Consider the following 27,454-nt stretch of genomic DNA (forward strand, 5'->3'; position numbering starts at 1 on the left):
CTTCACTTCAGACTGTGTCCAGAGACTTCACGTGTGGAATGACAACCCTTCAGCTTCATTACTCGGGTGAGACCTTTCCTTTCATAGTATTCTCTAATTCCATCCCAGGTGGTTCACTTTCTAACAAAGTCCCAAAACCTAGATATACACCAGTTTCTGTGAGAGAGAGAGCATATGTTCACACATATCCATAAACTACTGCAAAATATATACCTGAAAGCAGAAGTACACTAAAGTTTGTAGTGAGTACCTCCCTAACACTTCCTCTCCACTATTCCAAGCTTTGGGTCCATGATTGTTCAACAATTTGTTTGGCTTCGTATGTTAACTCTCTTTTCAGTCACCAGGTTCCAGATGTCATCAGGATGCCGGCCAGGCTTCCCTGGACTGAAGACCCCACCAATGTGTCCTGAAGCCCCGCTTCCCCAAAGACCCATCCTACTAGGGAAAGAGAGAGGCAGACTGGGAGTATGGACCGACCAGTCAACGTCCATGTTCAGTGGGGAAGCAATTACAGAAGCCAGACCTTCCACCTTCTGCAACCCACAGTGACCCTGGGTCCATGCTCCCAGAGGGATAGAGAATGGGAAAGCTATCAGGGGAGGGGGTGGGAAATGGAGATTGGGTGGTGGGAATTGTGTGGAATTGTACCCCTCCTATCCTATGGTTTTGTTAATTAATCCTTTCTTAAATAAAAAAATAAATAAATAAAATAAAAATAATAATAAAAAAAAGAACATGAGGTCTTGAGTTGGATTCTTAGCATCATGTTGCCAAAGTGATGTTCTGGTTCTTTCAAGCTCTCTCTCTCTCTGTCATTAATAAATAACTAAATATAAAAAAATCACTCCTGGTCCGGGAGGTGGATAAAGCATTGGACTCTCAAGCATAACGTCTTGAGATCAATCCCTGGCAGCACATGTACCAGAGTGATGTCTGGTTCTTTCTCTGTCTCCTCCTTTCTCAATAATAAAAAAATTAAAAAAATCACTCACGTGATACAAATGTTTTCTGTCTGTTAGGAATACAGGATATCTCACGTTGAGAGAAAGATTCTTCACCTGCCATAATCTCTAAGTAGCTCTATTGTGCACCCAAGTTTACTATTTCCTAGTTTTGCTTGTTTGTTTTTCCTGAGCCTGACATCTGATATGCAGGTGGATCCAAGTTATTGTCTGGGGAGATGATGTCATGGCTGGAAAAAGGACCAGAAAGCTGGATCAGGGAAGAGAGTAGCACCCACATATGGGAAAGGTGTATAAATATTGATGACTGTAAACCCCATTGACTTGATCTGATCTGGGGCCCATATTCAGCTTAGGAGCCTATGCGATCTCTGCATCCCTGTAGACCTGAGCTCACATTCTGTGATCATGAATAGAAATCTTCCAAGCTGCCCCAATTTCAGGACCCATCTTCCTCAGGTGGAGCATAGAGTATGTTGTCCAGCCTCCCTTCAGAGGATGGAACATTCTCTCATTCTCTGCCCACTATTTACTAACTCGCCTTCAGTCCTCCAATGAGGTAGCCAAGTTGCTGGCTAAGGCATGCCGCCTTGATCATTCATCTCTTTCCATTTCCATTTCTACTACCTTGGTTTGGCTTCTCATTGTGCAACTGCTACAGTCTCCCACTAGGCCTACCTGTCCCCAGTTTAATTTTCAGTCTACATTACTCAACAGTCTATTTACTTTTTTTTTTTAATTCATTAATGAGAGGGGGAGGGAAAGAACCAGCTTGGCACAGGTGATGCTGGGGTTTGAACTCAGAACCTCATGCTCTTAGGCCCAATGCTTTATCTACTGCACCACCTCCTGGGCCATTCAATAGTCCGTTTTCTGTAGAAATAAGAGAATGACCTTTAAACATAAAAATGTGATTCCCGTCCTCTCCTCTGTTTAAAACGATTCCAGTGAGTTTATACCTTCAGTATAAATTCCTAACTGCTTGGTAGAGAAACTGGTTCAGCTCTGCTGTTCATTCCCATCTCCTCTCACTCCCTCTGCATGCACACTGCCCTCTGTCATTTGGCCCAACAGGAGCAAACCATCAAAATCTATGGACTGTGAAAAGCTTTGCTTCATGAATCTCTACAACCATTCTAAGCTTTCCCTGTACCACTCAGAGACATCTCTGTCACCAAAGTCAACTCAAATCCCTCCTCCAATGACAAGCTCCCCTTGACTCCTCAAAGAAGATGAAGCAGGAAGTGCTCCATGGTATCTCTAAAACAAAAGCCTTCCGCTATACTACTTGTAACATATTTTATTTACTATTGCTGATCTCCTTGATGGTAGGTCCTCCTGCTAAATGTATCCACAGTATCTCACAATTTTATTTTATCTTATGGCCTCCAGGGTTATTGCCAGCACTGTGAATCCACTGCTGCTGGTGGACACCCCCCCCTTTATTTATTTATTTTTTTAGATTGGATAGACAGAAATTGAGAGAGGATGGAAAGACAGAGAGGGAGAGAGAAAGAGAGACACCTGCAGGCCTGCTTCACCACTCGTGAAGCGGACCCCCTGCATGTGGGAAGTAGGGGCTCAAGCCTAGGCCCTTCCACAGGGTGATATGTGCACTTAGCTGGGTGTACCACTGCCCTGCCCCCTAACACTTTTGATATTTTACTGTAATATTTTACCTATCTTCTTTTGCCAAAAAAAAAAAAAAAGACAGTGAGAACAACACCACTTTTGCTCCTTTGATGTTTTAATTCTAAAGCTTGCTACAGTATCTGTCACAAAGAAGGTATTAAACAGTAGCTGACATATCAAATGAGTTTTACCTACTTACTTTTCCCTCACTCACCGGTACGTAACTACAGCAAAGGCAAAGATCAAGTCCACCAGGTAGGATACACAACAATAATTATTATTATTATGACTGATGAGACTCTTGTTGTGCTAAGTGTGTTCTAGAAATTTGACTCATTTATTTAATTTTCACACTACTACGGGGTACCCACCATTACTGTCCTTACGTTACAGTTAAGGAGAAATAAGACAAAAGGAAATCAGGTGCCTTAGCCAAAGCACACAGCTAGTCAGTGGTATAGCCAGAATTTAAACCAGCTGGTTAAGCTCTAGCATGTATGTCATTAAAAGAAACAGTTTCTCTGTCTGAAGGTAGGCAATTGCTAAGTGAATGGATGCTGAAAGCAGGTAAATTGCTAGAAGATATATTTATTACTTTGCAAAAGTAGATGAACTGACTTCTTTGTGTATCACCCATGGCCATGAGAGGTTTATACTTCAGCATCTAGCTGATGAAAAATTAGAGAGTACAGACATGGGAACAGGCCTGGACATACAGAGAAAAATATGCCTTTATCTGCCAAATTTTAATTTCTATTGACCATTTTTTTCAAGAATCTATTCATTTGGGATACTGAGGATACCATTATGTCAACAGATACAAACATGTGGCAACCATTATGCTCAAATAGAAGAGGATTCAAAGCTTCCTAAGTATCTATAAAACGTGTTATATGAATATTTGTGTACATTCCCACAGATCAAAGAAACCACAGTTCACATGAACTACAGCCAACTTTAGGGGTCTCACCTGTGGCAGGGAAGTGTTTCTGCTGAAATGTGAGCTCTTGTCAAAGAAAAAAGATATTAACTAGAAGAACCACAGAGCCCTAGCTATGAAGCTGCTCCAGGAATTAAACTACAAATACAAGCCTACAAGCATGGCACGAAGCAGAGAATGTTACATAAAGAGGAGTCAGAAGAAATACACAAAAATAGTGCTCACATTCAATGCATTAATGAAAAAAACATATATCTATAATGTATATATATATATATATATATATATATATATATAGAGAGAGAGAGAGAGAGAGAGAGAGAGAGAGGGAGAGAGAGGGAGAGAGAGAGAGAGGCAGAGGGGGTGGGGGTGGAGAGACAGAAGGAGAAACCCAGGCTTCTGCAGACTTCTGCAAAAGACTTCTGTGCCTGAGACTCTGAGGGCCCAGCCACAATCCCCTGAACTACCATAAGCCAGAGCTGAGCAGTACTCTGGTCTCTCTCCATATATCTTTCACTCTATGTCTCTCTCACAAAAATAAACAAGTATTTTTAAAGGAGAGATACCACAGCACTGTTTGTTTTGTGAAGCACCCCCATGCAGATGCTAACATGTGGTAGCCAGGGGCTTGAACTGGGGCCCTTGAGCACAGTAACATCTGCTCTTTCACGTGCGCTACCACTCAGCCCTGCAACCTCATCTACTTTAGCTGTGGAAGAGGAGTTCACTAAATACATATCCCACAAATTCTTTATCTGCTTATCTGTCAATGGATATTTAGGTTGTTTCCATATTCTGGTTGTAAACAGTGCAGCTATGAACATAGGTGTGTGTGTGTGTGTGTGTGTGTGTGTGTGTGTGTGTGTGTGTGTGTGTGTACACACACATATATTTCTTTAAATTAGTGTGTTCATATCCTTTGGACATATGCTTAGGAGTAGCACTGCTGAATCATTTGCATTTGTTTAAGTACTCTCCATATTGTTTTCCATAAGGCCTATACCAGTTGGCATTTCCACCAGTACTGTACCAGCTTCCTCTTCTCCACATCCTTGTCAACACAGTCGTCCCCACTGTTTCTGACACAGACCCTTCTCACAGGTGTGAGGTGGCATCTCATTGTGGTTTCAATGTAAATGTCTCCAGTAAGTGGCGTGAAGCACAGTTTCATGTCTGTGGGTCATCTGTATACCTTCTTTAGAGAACGATCCATTTAGATCCTTTGCCCATTAGGGGCAAGTTTAAAGGGTCTACTGCATACATTAATTTCTGGACGAATGAGGTAGCTAGTTACAAAATATTTTTGATGAGAGACTCCGACTCAATAGTGATGCAACTAACTGAAAACTACAAATAAGCAAATGTGAACTTCATGACAAGGACATTCAAAGATGGCAATTTTTTTTTTTCAATTAAAGAGTAGTAGGTGAGGGGCCAGGTGATGGCTCACCTAGTTGAGCACATGTTACAGTGTGCTCAAGGACCCAGGTTCAAACCCCTGGTCCCCACCTGCAGGGGGAGAGTTTCACAAGTGGTAAAGCAGGGCTGCAGGTGTCTTTCTGTCTCTCTCCTCTATCTCCCCCTTGCCTCCCAATTTCTGGCTGTCTTCAATAAATAAATAAAGATAACTACAAAAAGAGAGAGAGAGTAGTAGTAGGTAAAATTCTAAAAAAAAATTAACAACTAAATACATTTTAAAATAAGGTATTAAGAAAGTTAGTAGAATAGAAAATGTGTATTGGGGGTGGTGCACCTGGTTGAGCGCACATGTTCCAATACACAAGGACCCAGGTTCAAGTCCCCGGTCCCCACCTGCAGGGGGAAAGCTTCATGAGTGGTGAAGCAGGGCTGCAGTTATCTCTCTGTCTCCCTCTATCTTCCCCTTCCCTCTTGATCTCTGACCATCTCTAGTCAATAAATAACTAAAAATAATAGAGAGAGAGAAAAAAAGAAAGAAAATGTAGGAGTGATTCATTCTATACAATGTCAAAATAGATATTTGAAAATCTGCAGAAGCTCTGTAGCCTAGCTGACAATGAATTGAAATTTCTACTGTGAGCAATGTCAGGGGGGAAGGAACTTAAAAGATCTCATAAGCACACATAGGAAGCAAATCACAAGGAAGACTGCTCTATTCATCAACTAGAACGGGTGTGTTTCAGACATCAAGAAACAAGCCATCAATCAGTGTGGTGCCAGCCGGGTTGTACACAGTTTCACACGTTCTTCATTTCTCTGAGTCAGTTTCCTCAATTCTAAAGTACAAAAGGTGGATCAGGGACAGTTATAATTTGTTCCTACAACTTCAAATTGCGCTAACTAAATTTGACAGAATATCTGGAGCCAAATTTGTCATTAATTTCTACCAAAATGCTCAGAAAGCCACGACAGAAAGTAGAGAAGAAATGGAAGCTAATTCAAAACACATGTATCAACTACGAAAAAAGGTGTCCACCATGGTCTCAAATACGGTTTTATTTTTGTTGTGATGCCTTTTGAGACTCCTGTAAAAGGCCACTGACGGCACAAGACTCACCTTCCTATGTGGTCTACAATCAAAACAAAGCATACGTCAGAATATGCCTGTGCCCTTATTTAAAAAATGAATCTTAAAAGTGAATTCTTTTTTTTCATTTTCCTTCTTGAGATAGCAACAAAAGCTATCTCAGGAGCTATTAGCTGAATGAAAGTTACCAGAATAATTCTGGTTTAAGACAACAACGTGTAATTAATTCTACTGAAAGACTGTCTTCTGATTTCACCAACAATAACTAAGTGATTCTAATGAATAAGAACTAAGCTCTCCTACCGGCACTCGGCGCCTTTGAAACTATTTTATAATATAGCCAAGTATTATACTAATTATCCCAATCACCACAACACCCTCAGGTTCAAAGTAAGTACTCACAAAATGCATTCAGTGCACTCAAGACAGATTAAACCAATATGGTTTCCGGCTGTTTGTGTCTTACTACTTTCTAGATACTACCAGGCAGTAAGAACAGATTTTTCCCATGCACCATACATAGAACTGAGCAGTCCCTCAGGAAGCACAGTAAATATACCAACTAAAGGAATTAAAATTACAAGGGACAAAGTACATAGAGAGGGGGAGAGAAAGACAGACACCTGCAGACCTGCTTCACTGCTTGTGAAGTGACTCCCCTGCAGGTGGGGAGCCAGGGGCTGAAAATTATTCTTATAGGGGCTGCGTAGTGGTGCACCCAGTACATGTTACAACGTGTAGACCTCACGTGTAGTGAGAAACGTCTCCCAGGTGGTGAAGCAGAGCTGCAAGTGTATCTCTTTCTATCTCCCTTTTCTGCTCTGTTTCAATCTGTTTCTAAGTTCAATCAGTCAATAAAATACCTAAAAGATTATACTTTTTTAATGTTTTATTTTTATTTATTTATTATTGTATAGAGACAGAGAGAAATTGAGAGGGGAAGATAGAGAGGGAGAGGGACAGAGAGACACCAGCAGTCCTGCTTCATCACTTGTGAAGCTTTCCCCTTGCAGGTGGGGACCCGGGGCTTGAACCTGAGTCCTTGCGCACTGTAATGTGCGCGCTTAACCAAGTGTGCCACTGCCTGGCCCCTACAAGATTTTTCTTATTAGTGATTTAATACTGGCTAATAAGACTATAGGATTACAAGAGCATAGTTTCACGATGCACCAAGCACCAAAGCTCTATGCTCCCTCTGATAGCTGCCATAGTTCACACAAAGTGTAAGACGCAGTCCCGTTACTTTTTGTCTTCCAGTTCATGCACTTTAATCATACACAGCGTATATGAGTGAAAACATCTAGGAGTCGGGAAAATGACTTCTTGAAGACCATTAATTTCCCTTGTCTTCACCTCTAGTCTCCTATTATCCATTTTCTTGAATATTTCATATGATCCTTGAATATTACAATCATTAAAAATTTTGTCACGGCGGCTGGGTGGTGGTGCACCTGGCTAAGGGCTCAAATGACAGTGCGCGAGGTCCCGGGTACAAGCTCCTGGTCCCCACCTGCAGGGGGAAAGCTTCACGAGTGGTGAAGCAGGGCTACAGGTGTCTCTGTCTCTTTTCCTATCTCTACCCCTTCTCCCCTCTCAATTTCTCTCGGTCTCTGGCCAATAATAAATAAAATAAATATTTTAAAAAATGTTTTTTGTCATATTACTACTCACTCCTGGCCCAGGGCTTTGGCTGGATGTCAACAAAGCATGCAAGTATTTCTTTTTATTTGTTTACTTATTTTTACCAGAGCACTGCACAGTCTGATTTATAGTAATGCTAGGGACTGAACCTAGTACTTGGGGCCTCAGGCATGAAAGCCTTACTGGATAACCACTATGCTATCTCCCTAGTCCCTATTCTTTTTTTTTTAATTTTTTATATTTATTTATTTATTTTCCGTTTTGTTGCCCTTGTTTTTTATATTGTTGTAGTTATTAATGTCATTGTTGTATAGGCCAGAGAGAAATGGAGGGGGGGGGGGGAAGACAGAGAAAGGGAGAGAAAGTGAGATACCTGCAGACCTGCTTTACTACTTGTGAAGTGACTCCCCTGCAGGTGGGGAGCTGGGGCCTCGAACTGGGATCCTTACGCTGGTCCTTGCGCTTGGTGCCCCGTGTCTTAACCCGCTGTGCTACCGCCCGACTCCCCCTAGACCCTATTCCTTAGCTTAACATCCAATCCTTTGGCTGAAAAGACTGGGTTTCTACCAGAGAGACAGTAGTATATTCTATTAAGATATGAATACAGTCAACAGCACTAAGCTTTATACTTAAAGACAGTTGTGATGGTAGATTTTACATTATCTGCATTTTATCAAATACCAAAAATTCAAGGGAAAAATAAATTCCTGAATAAAAAGTAACTCAATATCTTTCAGAAAAAAAAATCAAGTACATGAAGTTGAAAGTTACTGTGTTGTGGAGAAAAATACAGACATATTACACTTTCAAAGTTTTTTTTTAATATTTATTTTGGAATAAATTGTATTTTTAACTCTATTTATTTATGAGGTGGGGGAGAGAAACGGCAGACCACTCATCTCTGGCATCTGTGGTGTGGAATACCAAATCTGGGGCTTTGAGCATGAACATACTATGCTCTACCAATTACACAAACAAGTATAAAATAATCAGGTTTTCAGGGGCCAGGCGGTGGCACTCCTGGTGAATTATACACAAGGACCTGGGTTCAAGTCCCTGGTCCCCAGCTTCAGGGTGAAGGAAGGTGAAGCAGGGAAGCAGGACTGCAGATATCTCTCCGTCTCATTCCCTCTCTATCTCCCTCTCTTCTCTCAATTTCTGTCTCTATCCAATAACATATAAATAAAAAGATTTTTTTAAAAAAAAAAAACTTTTCTAAAACTTAGTTTTTCCATGGCAGAGGGAATGATGCTCCTCCACCCTGTGAGGAGAATTAGGAGCGAGACAGGGACCCAGGAATCCAGCGAACTTTCCAGGCTTCCCCAATAAGGACCAGTAAGTGGTGCTATATCCTTCTGGAGCCAAAGACTCGATTTGTTAGTATGCACAAAAGGGAATTCATTGTCCAATCTGCATACTCAACTTCCTAGAATTCAAGGTCTCACTGTAGCTGTCCTCTCCACAAATATCACATTTGCTGATACACCGCTGGGAACACTGTATGGTTCTGAGCGCTAGCAGACAAGTTAGAAGAGACGAGTGTTTGCATTCTGGCTCTGTTACCCTATTAGGAGTCTTATTCATCTTTTTATTCTTACTTTCTCAAAGTAATAATCTGTGAGATAGAAATCAGACTTGCCTCATAAATTTTTGAAGACTAAAAAAAAAAAAGGTACATAAATCACTCTACTTTCCTAGGTGTTAAATTAGCATATGACTACTGCTTATTGGATAATATTAGGATATCAAAATTAAATGGGAGTGTAGGGGGGGGGATAGGCTAATGGTCATGCAAGACTTTCGTGCCTGAGACACATAAGTCCCAGGTTCAATCCCCTGCATCACCAAAGCTGTGCAGTGTTCTGATTTAAAATAAATAAATAAATAAATAAATAAATAGGAGCTAAAAAAAATATCACCACATCTCAAAGAAGGAAAAAATTGGTGATAAAACAGCACTGGAAATTCTTCTTTGGACTTGGTGTTTGTTGTGGAGGGGCAGAGAGGGGAGATTTAGTTATTCTATGAATAACATGGGAGAAATACATCCACAGACAGAATTCTATCTACCAACTTGCTGGCATATCTTAAGCATTTTCATTAAAGCAGTGTAATTAGCAATATTACACTAAATCTGACTACCTTTTCTTTTTTATTATTATTATTATTTATACAGAGCACTGCTCAGCTCTGGCTTATGGTGGTGTGGGGGATTGACCCTGGGATTTTGGAACCTCAGGCTTGAGACTCTCTTTACATAACCATTATGCTATCTTGCTCCCCCCCTGCCCCCCCCCCCCCCCCCCCGCCGCCCAAGTCTGACTACCTTCGCACCAGTATTTTTAGAGCTCTGTGGCTGTTTCAGAAACAGTTTATAAACTGGTCATTTCTGAAATGCTCGATGGAGTTAGCATGGCAAACACATAATTTTCAGTCCCTCTCCTTAGCAGTGTCTCCTAGTCTTAGGCAGAAATGCGCTAAAGGAACATTGATTGAATGAAGAGTTCCCTTACAAGAAAGCACCATCCAGCTGACAGGCATCTGCTACCTGCCCCACTAGACACAATGGGAATTTTTTATGTTTTTCTTTTTTTTTTTTTCCAAATTCATATTCCAGAGGAGCCATGAAATTCTCGCACAGTTCAACATCAGGTCTGACTTAAGATCTTTAAGGCCTCCTGCTAACTTCATCCCCTGCAGCTGCCTAGCACTATAGGGCAAGCTTTTGATCTGTACTATCTGGATTTCAAGCTGATATACACACACAGACTCTTTGATCTCTTATTAAGTGGCTTCTGGTCTCCTGATGCCTTTCGTCTTGTGCACTGAGGTTTGGGGAAGTCAGTCATCATCCTGAGCAGACGACAAACTCTACACACCAGGAGTGGGCTCCCTCCATTCACCCACTTTGCAGGCTTGAAAAGCCATCTTTAAGCCATGAGAGAATCGCCCCGGTAGCCACAATCAACCCACTCCATGAACACACTGCTCAGAATGATTTTTCAAATGAAGCAGCTTAAAATGATTTAAAGGATACACAACTTTCCCAGAGAGGGGACGGAAGTAAATCCCCTGTGAAAAGAAGTCGCCAGCCCAGTTGGCCCTGGAGCTTACAGTACTTTGATGTTAGAATCAATGTGGAGGGGAATCAGGGATGGGCCAAGTAGAGCCGTTATCAGGTCTGCTAAATTCCATGAAGAAAAAGTGACCTTTAAACACAGCTGGCTGGTGTGCTCAACAGTAAGCTACAGATTTGCAAGGATGTAGATATTACTACTGGTAGTGGTAGTGATAATAGACTGCATTTTGCTTAGAACCAATATACGAACTGCATGGATGCATTAGATCTACGGAGAAGCTTTAAGGAAAAAAAAAAGTAAATAACAACAAAGGAAAAAAATCAATAAAGAAACTGGTGGCTGTGTTATGAGATCCCTTGAGTAAAGTACGATGATATAATACCTTCTAACATATTACTGACCTTTGCATTTCATTTTTTTTTTTCCTACCAGAGCACTGCTCAGCTCTGGCTTATGGTGGGGTGGGGGAGTTGAACCTGGGACTTTGGAGCCTCTGGCCTGAGAGTCTCTTTGCATAACCATTATGCTATCTACCCCCACCCTGACCTCTGTACTTTAGATTCTAGAAATTCTAGTGTAAGCTTGTTGTCTGACTTTATAAAGTCACTAATATATCTACTAGTATATTTTTAAACTATATACTGACAAAATTTGACTTCCTGGGTTCTAGACACTAATCATCTAATAAGAATGTAAAGATACTGGTTTAATAGCATTCTCCCCCCAACATCTCAAATCTTGGGATCCAAAGTAAGCTCTTCTCCTTCTTCTTCTAGCGTTTGCCCTTCTTCCGTAGCCAGTCAACAGCGTCAGGTTGAGCCTGATGTAAAGTTTCGAGACCTCCTTTGAATCTGGAGAGGTGGCAGTCGTTGACTATGTGGGTCATAGTGTGTCTGGAGCCGCAGGGGCAGTTCGGGTCGTCTCTGGCTCCCCAGCGATGGAACATAGCGGCGCACCGGCCATGGCCTGTTCGATAGCGATTGAGGAGGGCCCAATCATAACGTGCTAGGGCAAAGCCGAGTTGACGCTTGCAGGGGTCTGTGATGAGGTGTTTGTTCTTTACCTCAGCTGACTGCCAGCTCTGTTTCCAAGAGTCTGGAACAGAGAAGTTCAGTGTAGGCGTAGGGGACCAGATTGGGTGACGTTGGACAAGCGTGGGCGAAGATATCCGCGTATACTGGCAGGTCCGGTCGAGCGTAGACGTGGGAAATGAACTTAGATGATGCCGCATCCCGACGAATATCTGGCGGGGCGATGTTGCTAAGAACTGGCAGCCATGGAACCGGGGTGGAACGGATGGTTCCAGAAATTATCCTCATGGAGGAATATAATTTGGAATCGACCAAGTGGACATGGGGGCTACGGAACCAGATGGAAAACAGATGATACCGTTTTTGTAGTGCTAGGGATTAGTCGGCTCTTCTATCTTGAACTCAAAACTTCTGATAAGCAAGATTAGTGTCATGGCTTATACGCACTAAGGTCATATTGCAAGTATAGATAATTTATGTCTTACTAGCTACTGAGATTATTAGATAAATTACTGTTAATTTAAAGCTAAAAATAAAAACGATAGTTAAATAGCTACCATTTAATTCATTCAAACCATGAGGAAATTCATTTCATAGGCACCATCTAGAATTCATATTCTACAATCACCTAAATAATGAAATTATTCTATATAAGGAGGCATCAATTTAAAGTTACATAAATATGTCTGAGTCTTATAAATAGCCATGATCAAGAAGTCTAGTAAAAAATGTATTTATTGATGGTGGAGGAAGACCTAGGTGGGGGATTAGAGTGTCATTTGGGGAACTGAGAAATTTATACATGTGCCAACTACTGTATTTTACTGTTGACTGTCAACCATTCATCCCCTCCATGAAAGAAAAACAATCATGAGAAGAAAAGTAAAGAAATCTAGTAAACATATATCATATTTTTAAAGGTCTATACTCTTTTGATGTCTACTGTAACTCATAGGAATTTACTCCTACAGAAAAAATTATATAAAGACAATCACTATAGCCTCACTTGAAATATCCACCATGTAAGTATAGGAAGTTGATTAAATAAATTAAGATACATCAATATTAATATGATCTACAATTACTGAAAACAATTGTGTATAAACACCAAGTGAAAGAACAAAAAATTGAAGGGAAAATCAATATGCTTTAAAGCCTATATGACACATCCCACTTATAAAAATATGCATAAAGACAGCAAAAGTACATAAAAAATTAAGAGAAACACGACATTATAATTGGGTATGCAGAAAACATTTCTGAAAATGGGGCAAGAAAAGCATATGGTTTTATCTGGGGGGAAAAAAAAGAGGGAATTATAGTCAGAAGTATATTTGTTTGTCACAGAATACATCTGTGTACCTGTGAATTTTCATACTCTGTGTATTTGTTGTTTATAAAATTTCCCTGAAGATCTCATAAAGTAATTCTGCTGCAGGGTGATAAGAGATACATTCCCGGGAGTCGGGTGGTAGTGCAGCAGGTTAAGCGCAGGTGGTGCCAAGTGCAGGGACCAGCGTAAGGATCCCAGTTCGAGGTTCCGGCTCCCCACCTGCAGGGGCGTTGCTTCACAAGCGGTGAAGCAGGTCTGCAGGTGTCTAACTTTCTCTCCTCCTCTCTGTCTTCCCCTCCTCTCTCCATTCCTCTCTGTCCTATCCAACAACAATGACAGCAATCACAATAATAATAACTACAACAGTAAAACAACAAGGGCAACAAAAGGGAATAATTTAAAAATTTTATTTATTTATTTATTCCTTTTTTGTTGTTTCCCTTGTTTTATTGTTGTAGTTATTATTGATGTCATTGTTGTTGGATAGGACAGAGAGAAATGGAGAGAAGAGGGGAAGACAGACAGGAGGAGAGAAAGACAGATACCTGCAGACCTGCTTCACCGCCTGTGAAGCAACTCCCCTGCAGGTGGGGAGCCGGGGGCTCGAACCACGATCCTTAAGCCAGTCCTGGAGCTTTGTGTCACCTGCGCTTAACCTGCTGCGCTACTGCCCAACTCCCAGAATACATTTAAAAAAAAAAGAGAGAGAGATACACTCCCTCACATCTGACAAACATCTCTTTGAAAGAGAATTCCATCTAACAGAGCGAATAGTCAGGCGAAATCACACCCCAAGTGTTTCTCACTAACGCTCAGCTGTGTCCTATCTAAGACTCAGCGATGCTATAATATGCTTGTTCAAACTGTACTTGATCTTCGTAATGTCTTTCTTTATTGGGGAAATGTTATTTTGCAAGACTGTTGTTGCTTCACGATTACAATTTCTCACCTTCTCAAAATAATGTTACCACATCTTGCCCACAACCTACAGCCATTTCTTCTGTTTAGAAAAGTTAAGTCACTATTAATTGTTATAAGGAGGAATATTTTCACTATTATTTTCCATAAGTCACTGTTTTGCTTTGATCTTTCAAATGTTTTCAGCACTGCCCGCAGTATTTACATATAAAATTTCCTTTCAGTGAGAGTGCTATTGTGGTTTGTATTCCTTTTTATTATTATCTTTGTTTATTGAGTAGAGACAGCTAGAAACCTAGAGGGGGAGGGGGAGATAAAGAGGGAGAGACACCTGCAGCACTGCTTCAGCACTCATGAAGCTTTTCCCTTGTAGACAGGAACCTGGTGCTTGAACCTAGATCCTTGCACATTGTAACATGTGCGCTCAACCAGGTACACCACCACCACCTAGCCCCGCGGATTGTATTTCTTCTCTTCTCTCAAAGTCTGAGATAAGCCAAAAATCTTTCAGAAATATCTGCTCTGGCTATAAAAACTGGGTTCGCCAATCTGAGGAGGACAGAGAACTGAGGTGTGGGATGTAAGAAGGAAGAGAATTATTGGTTGATAAATTTACCTTCTAAATCACTGAAACGCAAAAGTATTGTGAATGGCAATGTCATGGCTAATGTTCAAAATTTGGATAATGTCAAACATTTCCAGTGAATTATAATCTTGAGAGGTTATTCAAAGTTCAATATAAATCAAAACACCAGAAAATATCCACCTGTCATAATTAATTTATAAGGTCAACAGAAGGTAAAAAAAAAAAAAATCCATACTACTCTCAATTTATTTCAAGCTTTTTGGGAGAAATTAAAGATTACAGTCTCGCAGGCTACCTAACAATTGCCTCATTATGACCTACCAAGCCATGGCAAACTGCTTGCAGTGATCTAGGATTCTTCAGTTTGTCATTATTTTCTTTTAAAGCAATAAACACGAGCTCTTGCACACTGCGTATGAGCACGCTCTATTAATTTTTTAATGCGAAACTTTCACACGAGTATTAAAAAGGGAGGGTAGTATCTAGGAGTTGGTTTTTAAAATATGAAGTTTTGCAAGCTGGGGGGGGGAAAAAAAGCACCAAGATTTACTATCAGACATTCATTACAGGGATCCCCTGTAATAAAATGCACAGAGGAATTCCACTCAGAAAGAAAGGGGAAGTAGAAGCCCTGTGGTGAAAAGCACAGATCCTGAAAGCTGAGAGCCTAAGCCCACTCTCTACGCTGCCATATGCCAGCCGTAGGGATCTCAACTAGTTAATCTCTCAGTGCCTGGGGTTCTTCATTTGCCTTTTTTTTTTTTTTGCCTCCAGGGTTATTGCTGGGGCTTTGGTGCTTGCACTGTTCCTGGAGGCTATTTCTTCCCCCCTTTTGTTGCCCTTGTTTATCATTGTTGTTATAATTATTGTTACTGCTGTCATTGTTGTTGGATAGGACAGAGAGAAATGGAGAGAGATGGGGAAGACAGAGACGGGGAGAGAAAGACACCTGCAGACCCGCTTCACTGCCTGTGAAGTGACTCCCCCGTAGGTGGGGAGCTGGGGGCTCAAACCAGGATCCTTACGCCCCGTCCTTAACATGTGCGCAACTGCCAGTCCCCTGGGTTCTTTACTTTTTAAATGAATATAAAAAAAGTATCTATCTCACATGGTTCTTATGAAGAGTGCATAGAACCATTACAATAATGCTCAGCAATGAGTAAAGATTAAGCAAATGCTAGCTACTATTATTGGATTTGTATTAACAGTGGTATGAGTGTTAGTGATATTTTATATCTTCATAAAAACCATATATATGTATACTATCATGTCATCTGCAAATAAGGAGAGTTTGACTTCTTCTCTTCCAATCTGTATTCCTTTAATTCCTTGCTCCTGCCTGATTGCTATGGCAAGAACTTCCAACACTATGTTGAATAGTAATGGTGATAGTGGGCAGCCCTGTCTAGTACCTGATCTGAGGGGAAATGCTCCCAGTTTTTCACCATTGAGTATGATGTTGGCTGTAGGTTTGCTATATATAGACTCCACTATCTTCAGGAATTTTCCATCTATTCCTATTTTTTGTAGTGTTTTGATCATAAAGGGATGTTGTATTTTGTCAAAGGCTTTCTCTGCATCTATTGATATGACCATGTGGTTTTTGGTCTTGCTTTTGTTGATGTGGTGGATCACATTGATTGATTTACGTATATTAAACCAACCTTGCATCCCTGGGATAAACCCCACTTGGTCATGATGAACAATCTTTTTGATATACTGCTGTATCCGGTTGGCTAGAATTTTGTTCAATATTTTCGCATCTATGTTCATCAGAGATATTGGTCTGTAGTTTTCTTTTTTGGTTGTGTCCCTGTCTACTTTTGGTATCAGGGTGATGTTGGCTTCATAGAAGCTGGCAGGGAGTATTCCAGTGTCTTCAATCTTCTGGAAGACTTTTAAAAGTAGAGGTATTAGTTCTTCTTTGAAAGTTTTGTAGAATTCATTTGTAAAACCATCTGGTCCAGGACTTTTATTTTTGGGAAGATTTTTGATAACTGTTTCAATTTCATTAGCTGTGATGGGCCTGTTCATGTTATCCACTTCCTCTTTACTTAGTTTTGGAAGTTGGTAGATATCTAGGAAATCATTCATTTCTTCCAGGTTCTCTAACTTGGTGGCATATAGTTGTTCATAGAAGCCTCGTATGATATGTTGAATTTCTGCAGTGTCTGTTGTGATATCTCCTCTTTCATTTACTATCCGATTTATTTGGGTCTTCTCCCTTTTTTGTTTTGTGAGTCTGGCTAAAGGTTTGTCGATTTTGTTGACTCTTTCGAAGAACCAACATTTACTTTCATTGATCTTTTGTATGGTTTTCCTACCCTATGGTTTTGTTAATTAATAAAAAAAAAACCATATATATATATGCATATATATAGGATAAGCAAAATCAAACAAACTGAAAACTAGAAGAGCATGATATGTAAACCACATCTAGAAATAGGCAAGAAATGATACAGTAAACATGTTTAGCCAAAGTTCTGAAAAAATTTTCGATGCATTTATTATTTAGTGCATGAGAAATAAAAGAGAGAGAGAGATGGAAAGTCAGAATATCATTCTCTTATATGCAGAACAGGACTTGAGATCTCTTGTATGCAAGATCACTGAGCAGCCTCCACCTTCGGAGTCTTATGCTACTTGGCAAAAGAACGCAAGGGGCAGGCTGGGGCAGACCTGGTTAAGCACACACGCTACCGTGTGCAAAGAACCAGGTTCAAACCCCTGGCCCTCACACGCAGGGATGAAGCTTCATGAGTCGTGAAGCAACTGCTCCAGGTGTCTATCTCTTTTTCCCCTTCTCTCTGTCTCCCTCACTCCTTTCAAATTTTCTCTGTCCTATAAATGGCGGGGGGAGGGGAAGAGAGGCAAAATACCTAGTTAAACCATATTATTAATTGGTCGATTCCAAATTATATTCCTCCATGAGGATCATTTCTGGAACCATCCGTTCCACCCCGGTTCCATGGCTGCCAGTTCTTAGCAACATCGCCCCGCCAGATATTCATCGGGATGCGGCATCATCTAAGTTCATTTCCCACTCTACGCTCGACCGGACCTGCCAATATACGCGGATATCTTCGCCCACCCTGTCCAACGCTTGACGTCTCGTCACCCAATCTGGTCCCCTATGCCTACACTGAACTTCTCTGTTCCAGACTCTTGGAAACAGAGCTGGCAGTCAGCTGAGGTCAAGAACAAACACCTCATCACAGACCCCTGCAAGCGTCAACCCGGCTTTGCCCTAGCACGTTATGATTGGGCCCTCCTCAATCGCTATCGAACAGGCCATGGCCGGTGCGCCGCTATGTTCCATCGCTGGGGAGCCAGAGACGACCCGAACTGCCCCTGCGGCTCCAGACACACTATGACCCACATAGTCAACGACTGCCACCTCTCCAGATTCAAAGGAGGTCTCGAAACTTTACATCAGGCTCAACCTGATGCTGTTGACTGGCTACGGAAGAAGGGCAAACGCTAGAAGAAGAAGAATTAATGCTCTTGGAAAAGTACATACGTACATCCCTATTCCCCATGGCACGTTCCTATAAGGCACTATGTCACAGTGATCAATGACTTTTCTAATGTGGTGCATGTACAAAGCAGGATTTAAATGGCCACTGGATAGAATTTTGAGCCTAACAAACATTCAGCCTTCATTCCAAGCAGTCAATAAAAGTGCTATGACTTTTACCCTACAGTCTAAAGAGAAGACTAAGAACTTGCAACACATTTACTATCTCTTCCATGATGCTTTCTCCTTTACCTTTGCTCAGTCTGTTTACAATGCCATACATAACTACACCACAGCAGAGGGCCATCAGGAAGGAGAGAGGATGGAAGGGATGGAGGCGGTTTGGGATCCTGGTGTGTCATGATGGTAGAAAAAAAAAGAAATAGGTTGGAGATGAGAGTGTTCTGCAGACACCTATCAGAGAGATGAGAAACTGTATCCGTGTGTCAGCAATTACACTGTAACTCACTAACACTAGGGGCTTAAAGGGGGAACATGTCTTACATGAAAATGAATTTCCAGACTTTGCTATTTGATCATATACCTGGGCTGTAAATTTTCTATCAGAGTCAGTGCCCTCACTCCAGGGATAAAGAGATGCTTCTTTTCAATTCTGGTCCACACTCCCAGAGGGGTCAGTGACAGCGGAAGTAGACTGGAGGGCTCTGTACCCCCATCCCACCAGGACACGAAGCATTTGTCGTTAGGAATCTTGTTTTTACACCACCAATGAAAGGGAAGCAAATCTGAAAAACAACAGTGGAAGACAAGCACTGTTTCTCTTATCTGAGAGAGAAAAAGAAAAAGACACCAGGAAGTAGTAATAGGTGTAGGGGTGACTTAGAAAGGAAGTGAAGGCAGGACCATAGACAAATGACGAGAAATACAGATAGGTAGATAGATAGATAGACAGACAGACAGATCAGGTAGGTAGGTAGATGATAGATAGATAGGTAGATAGATAGATAGACAGACAGATAGACAGACAGACAGACAGACAGACAGATAGATAGATAGATAGAACAAGTAGGTAGGTAGGTAGGTAGGTAGGTAGGTAGGTAGGTAGGTAGGTAGGTAGTCAGATCGATCAAGTAGGTAGGTAGGTAGCTAGGTAAGATAGATAGATAGATAGATAGATAGATCAAATAGGTGGACAGACAGACAGACAGACAGACAGATAATGTAGGTAGGTAGGTAGGTAGACAGACAGACAGACAGACAGACAGATAATGTAGGTAGGTAGGTAGATAGATAGATGATAGATGATAGATAGATAGATAGATAGACAGATAGAAAGATAGACAGATAATGCAGGTAGGTAGGTAGATAGACAGACAGATAGATAGATAGATGATAGATACATATAGATAGCTAGATAGAGAGACAGAGAGAGAGAGAGAGATAGGTAGGTAGATACTCAGTTCATATCAGTGACCTTGGGAGAAATATTGCAGTTTCCAATGGAAGAGGTAGGGCACAGAACTCTGGTGGTGGGAATTGTATGGAATTACACACCTATTATCTTATAATTTTGTAAATAAATATTAAATCACTATTTAAAACATATTTTTGAAAAGATATGCTTCTTTTCTTTGCTCAGCTACAAAACTTTTCAAATATTTGTTTTGGTTATTTATTTGGTAGAGACAGAAATCAAGAGAAGAGGAAGGAGGGAAGAGAGAGGGAGGAAAGGAGGGAAAGAGGGAGGGGGAACAGATAGAGAGAGAGAGAGAGAGAGAGAGAGAGCACTAGCTTTAGCAACATTTTACTGCTTATGAAGCTTCCTTCCTGCATGAGGTGACCGGGGCCTTGAACCCAGGTTCTTGCGCATTATATGAATAGCACATGCCTACAACTACGTGCACCACCACCTGACCCCCTGTGGCCTGGTTTCTTAAGTTCCGCCTATGTAAGACTACACAACTTTAATCAACTGTGCACTCCAGAGTCAGCAGTCCACACAGTCACCTGCCCATAGTCTGAAGGCCAATTAAAGATTCTTTATCTGTTCCCTCATCCTAAGGTCCAATTTCTGTGAAAAGCAAATTTCTGGCCAATAGTTCTGGCCAATTAGGTAATTGTCATACAGCTCTTCAAGAGCAGGCTGCATTTCAGGATGTAACAGTACCATCAAACCTAGACTCTACTTAATAAAGGCATCTAGTTAGTCTTTTTAATATAGACAGCTTAAAAAATTGTCAGTGAGGAAGTTGGCTGACTAAAATGAACATTTCAAAGAAAAAAATGTATCCTGTTAATGCAACCTGGAAGATCCCTTCACGTAACTAAAGCCAACTCCCTTTAACTGATAGGCTGCCATAGTGTTTCTACTGGGCGTGTGCTAAGCCTGAGAGAGCAGATGGAAGAAGGAATGTGAATGGCCTATTCAACTATCTAATAAATTCATACAGGCTGCATCAAATATAACAATCACCAGGAAGGTGGCCTTTTGTGGCTCTTGTTAAACCTTCACCTGGCCTTGCAAAAATATTTATTGAACTTCAGAATTTATTATCTCATTATAATAAGGGACAGGATAACTCATTAATTAACTTGTCCAAAATAAAAATTTAAATTGTACCTATGTGTCACGTAAATGTCAGAGTGGGTAAGCGTTTAACACACTACTGACAAATGATAAAAATGTTTGTCACTATGGACCCAAGTTGGGAGGGAGAGTGTTTTGAAGATATCTATCACAGGCACATGAGAAATTATACCCAGGTGTCAACAACTAAACTATAAACCATTCAGACCCCACTAAAAAGAATTAAATGTACATTTTAAAGAAACGTTCATTATCGAGGCTTGTGATAGTACACAGCTGCTAAATGGTTTCACTTATATGTGGAATATAGAGAACTGGTACATATGGATTTGCTATACAAAAACAAAAGATCTAGGGCATTGTAAGCACGCTGGTGGTTACGGGTGGGAGGGTGGGGGAACAGAGCTTTTGTCACGGTGTGGAACTATAATCTTACAATCTTGTAAAACCACTACTAATCACTAATAAAATCTGGCTTGCAAAAAAAAATAAATTACATGGAATGTCATTTTGTGCAATATTTGTAAAAGAAGAAAAAAACGGAAATTTTAGAAATTAGAAAAAATGCTTAAACCAAAGGTATGTTACAGTGCATACCTATAGGAATGCATGAAGAAAAAAATATATCTCAAATTTAGAACTTATAGGTGGCGGTAGATAGTATAACAGTTATGCAAAGACACTCTCATGCCTAAGACTCCAAAATTCTCAATTTCAGTCCCCCACACCATCATAAACCAGAGCTGAGCAATGCTATGGACCCAGCATAATGGTTATGAAAATTTAGAACTCATTGAAGAAAATGTGTATAACTCAAAGGTCAGTGCATTTTCCTGTCAATCAGGAATTAAACTATCAAATAACATATTTCTTTCTCCATCTACTGGAGTTTATTTTAATTTCTGAGGCACTATTTTTATTTTAATATGTGTAAGATTCAAATTATAAAACTGAAGTCATTTAAGAGAGGAAGAGCAAGCACTATGACATAAATAATTATCATATCAAAATGCAAATAAATGGGTTCCAAAGATATATAAATGTAGATGGATATTTACACATCTGATAGCTTTTTTTATTGTTGTTGTTATTGATGTCGCCGTTGTTGAATAGGACAGAGAGAAATGGAGAGAGGAGGGAAAGACAGAGAGAGGGAGCGAAAGACAGACACCTGCAGACCTGCTTCACACCTGTGAAGCAACTCCCCAGCAGGTGGGGAGCTGGGGGGGGCTCGTACAGGGATCTTTACACTGGTCCTTGCGCTTGGCGCCACGTGCACTTAACCCTCTGCACTACTGCTTGACTCCCAATAGTATGTTTTTTTTTTTTTTTTTAAGATTTACATGTTCAGATGAAATAAGTTTTATGCACACAATACACAGGTGTAAAACTATTCATAAAATCATATAGACTGTAAAGCACTGTTAAATTGATAAAAAAAAAAGGGGGGGAGATTTTATTCTCTAATAGAATAAAAGAGGCCAGAATACCACTCTGGCATGCATAATGCTGAATATGGGCACACCTATATTCAGCATTATGCATGCCAGAGTGCTAGGTCATATAGTAAGTCTCTTTGTAATCTTATAAGAAACTGCCAAGCAGTTTTCCAAAAAGCTTGCTGCTGATGCCGACCAGACTTCCCTGGACAGACAACCCCACCAATGTGTCCTGGAGCTCCGCTTCCCCAGAGCCCTGTCCCACTAGGGAAAGAGAGAGACAGGCTGGGAGTGTGGATCCACCTGCCAAAACCTATGTTCAGCAGAGAAGCGATCATAGAAGCCAGACCTTCACCTTCTTTATGGATCCCCATAAAGATCCTGGAGGGATAAAAAATAGGAAAGCTTCTAATAGAGGGGATGGGACACAGAACTCTGGTGGTGGGAACTGTGTGGAACTGTACCCCTAATCCTACTGTCATGTTGATTATTATTAAATCAATTTTAAGAATACCAAGGGAAGCTCCACAGTGTTGAGGAGTTATGTTTTTCTCTTACAGTCTTATCCCCCAAAGCATTTTGCTTTGCCTAAAGTAAAATGAAAAAAACTTGCCAAGGAAGCCATACAGGAGTTTTATACATAAGATCCTGAGTTCATACGCAATGTTGCACTAAAAAAAAAAAAAGATAATACCTACCATTTGTTTTATATACCATACTATTAGCCCATATAAAGATACCCAGGCTCTTAAAAGTTTTGATATTTCTTGAGAAAAATCATTCCCAAAATAAGCAGTATTTGGAATCAACAACCTGTAACTCGATAACATTTCCAAGAGAAGTTCTAATAACAGAGAAGCTATCTGGCACAGAAATATGGCGGCCTACAATGAAATAGATGGAATCTGTCTCAGTAATCTTAAACCACAACGCCAAAGTGAGGCATTTAATGTTCTTACATAATGCTCAAAATATTGTTCTTTTAATCTGTTCCCAATTGTCTTATTATATTAAAGTGAATTGATTTTTATATTACTTGGCATTTTATGTGCTTTGACAGGGTACATTTTGCCTTATTAAACCAAAATATGTTTAGGCAGCATTAAGATATTAAAATATGCATCTTGAAGTCTTGCCAACCAACAGTTTGAATTCCTTATGATAATCAGATATCTAAAAAAAAATACTATAAACTGTTAGAAAGTAGTAATATTTAGGGGCTGGGTGGTGGCTCACCTGGCTGAGTGCACATGCTACAAAGCACAAGGACCCAAATTCAAGCCCCCAGACCTTGCCTGTGTGTTGGGGGGAGCTTTTCAAGTGGTGAAGCACTCTCTGTCTTTATCCTTCTCTATCACCCCCTTCCCTCTCAATTTCTGGCTATCTCTATCTAATAAATAAAGATTAAAAAATTTTAAAGTATTAATATTTAGGTATAGATAGATAATTTCACTAACAACATTCCTATTTAATTAAGCTCACTAAGATTAACTGATAAGCAAAAATGAAAAAAAAAATCATGTCAAAAGGAAGAAGAGTAAGAGTTAGGAATTAAATACATAGTGTTTCTTTTTCAGAGTGATGAAATGTCCTAACGTTATACTGTGGTAATGACTGCACACTTCTGAATCTACTGAAAACAAAGGAACTACATTCTTTAGCTGGGTGGATTTTATGGTATGTGCAATACATCTCAATAAAGCTGAGGAAGGTGCAGAAGAGCCCTCCATAGGAAAGTGCCAATCAAATTCCCATCTGTAAATGTATCCATGGGTATGAAGCTATTGCTGCTCTGACTGTCCATGTATTATATTATCCATGATTGTCTTCACTAAGGCAACTAGTGATAGCAAAGGTAACACTGGAGTGGTCCGGGAGGTGGGGCAGTGATAAAACTTTGGACTCTCAGGCATGAGGTCCTGAGTTTGATCCCCGGCAGCACATATGCCAGAGTGATATCTGACTCTTCCTCTCTCCTCCTATCTTTCTCATAAATAAATAAAATCTTTTAAAAAAAATAACAATGGAAATTATAACAACCTATCTTTGAATGCTAGCATTACCCTCTGAAACATTCAATTTTGTCTAAGTCAACAGAAGTCTTAAACAATTCCTATTTCATATAACTCAATGCCAGATAATTGGTCCTCAAAATCCTCGTCTAGGTTCTCATACCTGGTAATCCAAAATGCTGAATCCCAAGCCTTTATGATCTTTCACCAGTTCAACAATCTTGACTTCAGGGGACCATAATGCTAATTCCCCATCATCTTCTCCTTCTTCTTCAGTATTGATATCTACACCGTGATCAGTCTGAAATATCAAAGAAGATGAAATGTTTCAAAACACTATTTTTCCATTTCTGAAAATAATGAACAGACCAGGAATATCATAGCTTCTTTCCAAACCAGTATTTCTCTGTGGCATGCATATAGCTTTTTCTCTAACTTAGGCTTTTAAAAAGGGGGCATGCATTGGGACACTCCAGTATAGGATCTTTGTGATCACTTAAAAATGTAGCTTGCGGGAGTCGGGCTGTAGCGTAGCGGGTTAAGCGCAAGTGGCGCAAAGCACAAGGACCGGCATAAGGATCCTGGTTCGAACCCCTGGCTCCCCACCTGCAGGGGCGTCGCTTCACAGGCGGTGAAGCAGGTCTGCAGTTGTCTATCTTTCTCTCCTCCTCTCTGTCTTCCCCTCCCTCTCTCCATTTCTCTCTGTCCTATCCAACAACGACAACAACAATAATAACTACAACAATAAAACAACAAGGGCAACAAAAGGGAATAAATAAAAAAAAAATGTAGCTTGCAAATTCCATTTTTTAAATGTAAATTACCTATTCACTCAGGCATTATCACTGACCTCTTACACTTCAATGAGTTCTGTAATCCCATTAGAAGCAAAAAAGGAAAAATATGAAATTTAAGAAAAATTCAAAACACTATAAAAGTCAAAGTTTGCAAGATATTTAAACAGCAGTAACAGAATTCATAATTACAGTGAGAGACAGAGAAAGATGCCAACAGAGAAAAAGGCCAGGCCAGGACAAAGTGCAATCACTTCTTCTGGCTTCTGGAAGTTTTCAAGAAAACTTTGCTATAAGTACACTGCACAAACCTTTAACCCCTTGGAGATTATGAAGTCTGAAAACAGATAAAAATAACTGAGATGGGGAGTCAGGCGGTAGCGCAGCGGGTTAAGTGCACGTGGTGCAAAGCGCAAGGACCAGCGGAAGGATCCCGGTTCGAGCCGGCTCCCCACCTACAGGGGAGTCGCTTCACAGGCGGTGAAGCATGTCTGCAGGTGTCTCTCTTTCTCTCCCCCTCTCTGTCTTCCCCTCCTCTCTCCATTTCTCTCTGTCCTATCCAACAAGGACAGCATCAATAAGAACAACAACAATAATAACTACAATAAAACAACAAGGGCAACAAATGGGAATGAATAAATAATTATTTTTTTTAAAGTAGGGTTGGTCCAGATCTCAAAACACCCTCAAAAGCTGGGAGGCATTCCCCAGTCCATGCTGGACTGAATCTAAGAACAAGTTCTTGGTTCTTTTTTTTTTTTAAGACCCTTTTTTTTATATTTATTTATTCCCTTTTGTTGCCCTTGTTATTTTATTGTTGTAGTTATTATCGATGTCATTGTTGTTGGATAGGACAGAGAGAAATGGAGAGAGGAGGGAAAGACAGAGAAGAGGAGAGAAAGATAGACACCTGCAGACCTGCTTCACCGCCTGTGAAGTGACTCCCCTGCAGGTGGGGAGCCGGGGTTCGAACCGGGATCCTTTCACTGGTCCTTGCATTTGGTGCCACCTGCGCTTAACCCGCTGTGCTACCGCCCGACTCCCAAGTTCTTGGTTCTTAAATTACAGAACTTGGCATTAGTGAGAATGTTCAGGATCAGTACCTGCTGTGTGCACCAGCCCAACAGAACGAGATGATGCATGAAAAAAAAAAAAAATCATATGTTCTAATAAAAATAAATAAAGCTTTAATGCCTAAAATGAGATGTTTGATGTTTTACTGGGACAGGGATATTCTCACTGATGGATGAATATTAGGATTTTGGCTGAAAGCATCTAAAATGGTATGAGAATAAAAATGATAGGGGCAGGAAGGGATAAAAAGGGGATTCAGGTATTTAAGAGCCATTATATACGATTACAAAACCCAAGTGTTTAGGAATCTCAAGACACCCAAGGTGCATAGACTATTATAATCCAGCCTGAAATCTATCACTTTGAGACAATCAATTCTGCATGATGTCTGTATTTACAGAATGGGAAGGAATCAACGAATGGGCAGCAAGGCTGACATTTAGCATGATTCAGAGCTGTTGTTTCCCTCTGGTGGGAAAGCGTGACAGATGGGAGCACAGAGGCAGCAAGCTGTACTACTGATTTACACCCCCTATAAGATTAGATTAAAGGCGTTTTTATCTACCTTTAGAACATTCAATGGTGAGAATCAGAAACAGGTAGCATTTGAGTAATTTCTTCCTTGAAATATATGTATTTTACCAAAGGTAATTGTAGGATTCTTCATCGATAGTTAATAATCTATGAAGCACCTGTAATATGCACAGTGAAGGATAAAAACATCCTGGGGGCTGGGTGGTGATGCATACAGTGCACATATCACCAAATGCAAGGAAGCGGGTTGAGCTCTCCCTCCCCATCTGCAGGGGGTCCGCTTCATGACAGGTGAAGCAGGTCTGCAGGTGTCTGTCTTTCTCCTCTCTATCATCCCATCCTCGCTTAAGTTCTCTCTGTCCTACTGAATAAAAACTAAAAAAAAAAAAAAAGAAAAGAAAAGAAAAGAAAGAAAGAGAGAGAGAGAGAAAGAGAGAGGAAGGAAGGAAGGAAGGAAGGAAGGAAGGAAGGAAGGAAGGAAGGAAGGAAGGAAGGAAGGAGAAAAACAAAACATGGCCACCAGGAGCAGTAGATTCATAGTGTAGTCACCGAGGCCCAGTGATAACCCTGGAGGCAATGATAAATAATAAATGAATAAATAGTAAAAATAAAAAAGAGTAAAAATATCCTGATTTGGAAAAAATTTTTGAGACACAGTTTCCACTCACTTCTGATAGTTTTCTTGTAAAGCTAGGCTTGATACACACAGAAGTTATCAACAGCACTGAGACACGGCTACACTCTGTATACCGAGAGGAATGAGTTAGCAAGCTGGGGGGGGGGGGTTGTACTGTTATGTGGAAAAGTGAGAAAGGATACACATGTGCAAACTATTGTATCCTACTGTTAACTGTAAACTATTAATCCCCCAATAAAGAAAAATTTTTTTAAAAGTCATCTTCCA

At 40.5% G+C, this 27,454-nt stretch overlaps 1 protein-coding gene across 3 annotated transcripts in view; it reads right to left on the minus strand.

The window, feature by feature from the left end:
- The window catches only part of PATJ (PATJ crumbs cell polarity complex component), a 161,639-nt gene that overhangs the window by 32,639 nt on the left and 101,546 nt on the right, over window positions 1–27,454 (minus strand). For all 3 annotated transcript variants that reach the window (XM_060206315.1, XM_060206314.1, XM_060206313.1), the window contains one exon: window positions 24,312–24,449. In XM_060206315.1, coding sequence (XP_060062298.1) covers window positions 24,312–24,449 — 138 coding nt within the window. The remainder of the gene's footprint in view (window positions 1–24,311; window positions 24,450–27,454) is intronic.

The sequence above is a fragment of the Erinaceus europaeus genome, chromosome 13 (assembly GCF_950295315.1).
Source record: "Erinaceus europaeus chromosome 13, mEriEur2.1, whole genome shotgun sequence".
Taxonomy (NCBI): domain Eukaryota; kingdom Metazoa; phylum Chordata; class Mammalia; order Eulipotyphla; family Erinaceidae; genus Erinaceus; species Erinaceus europaeus.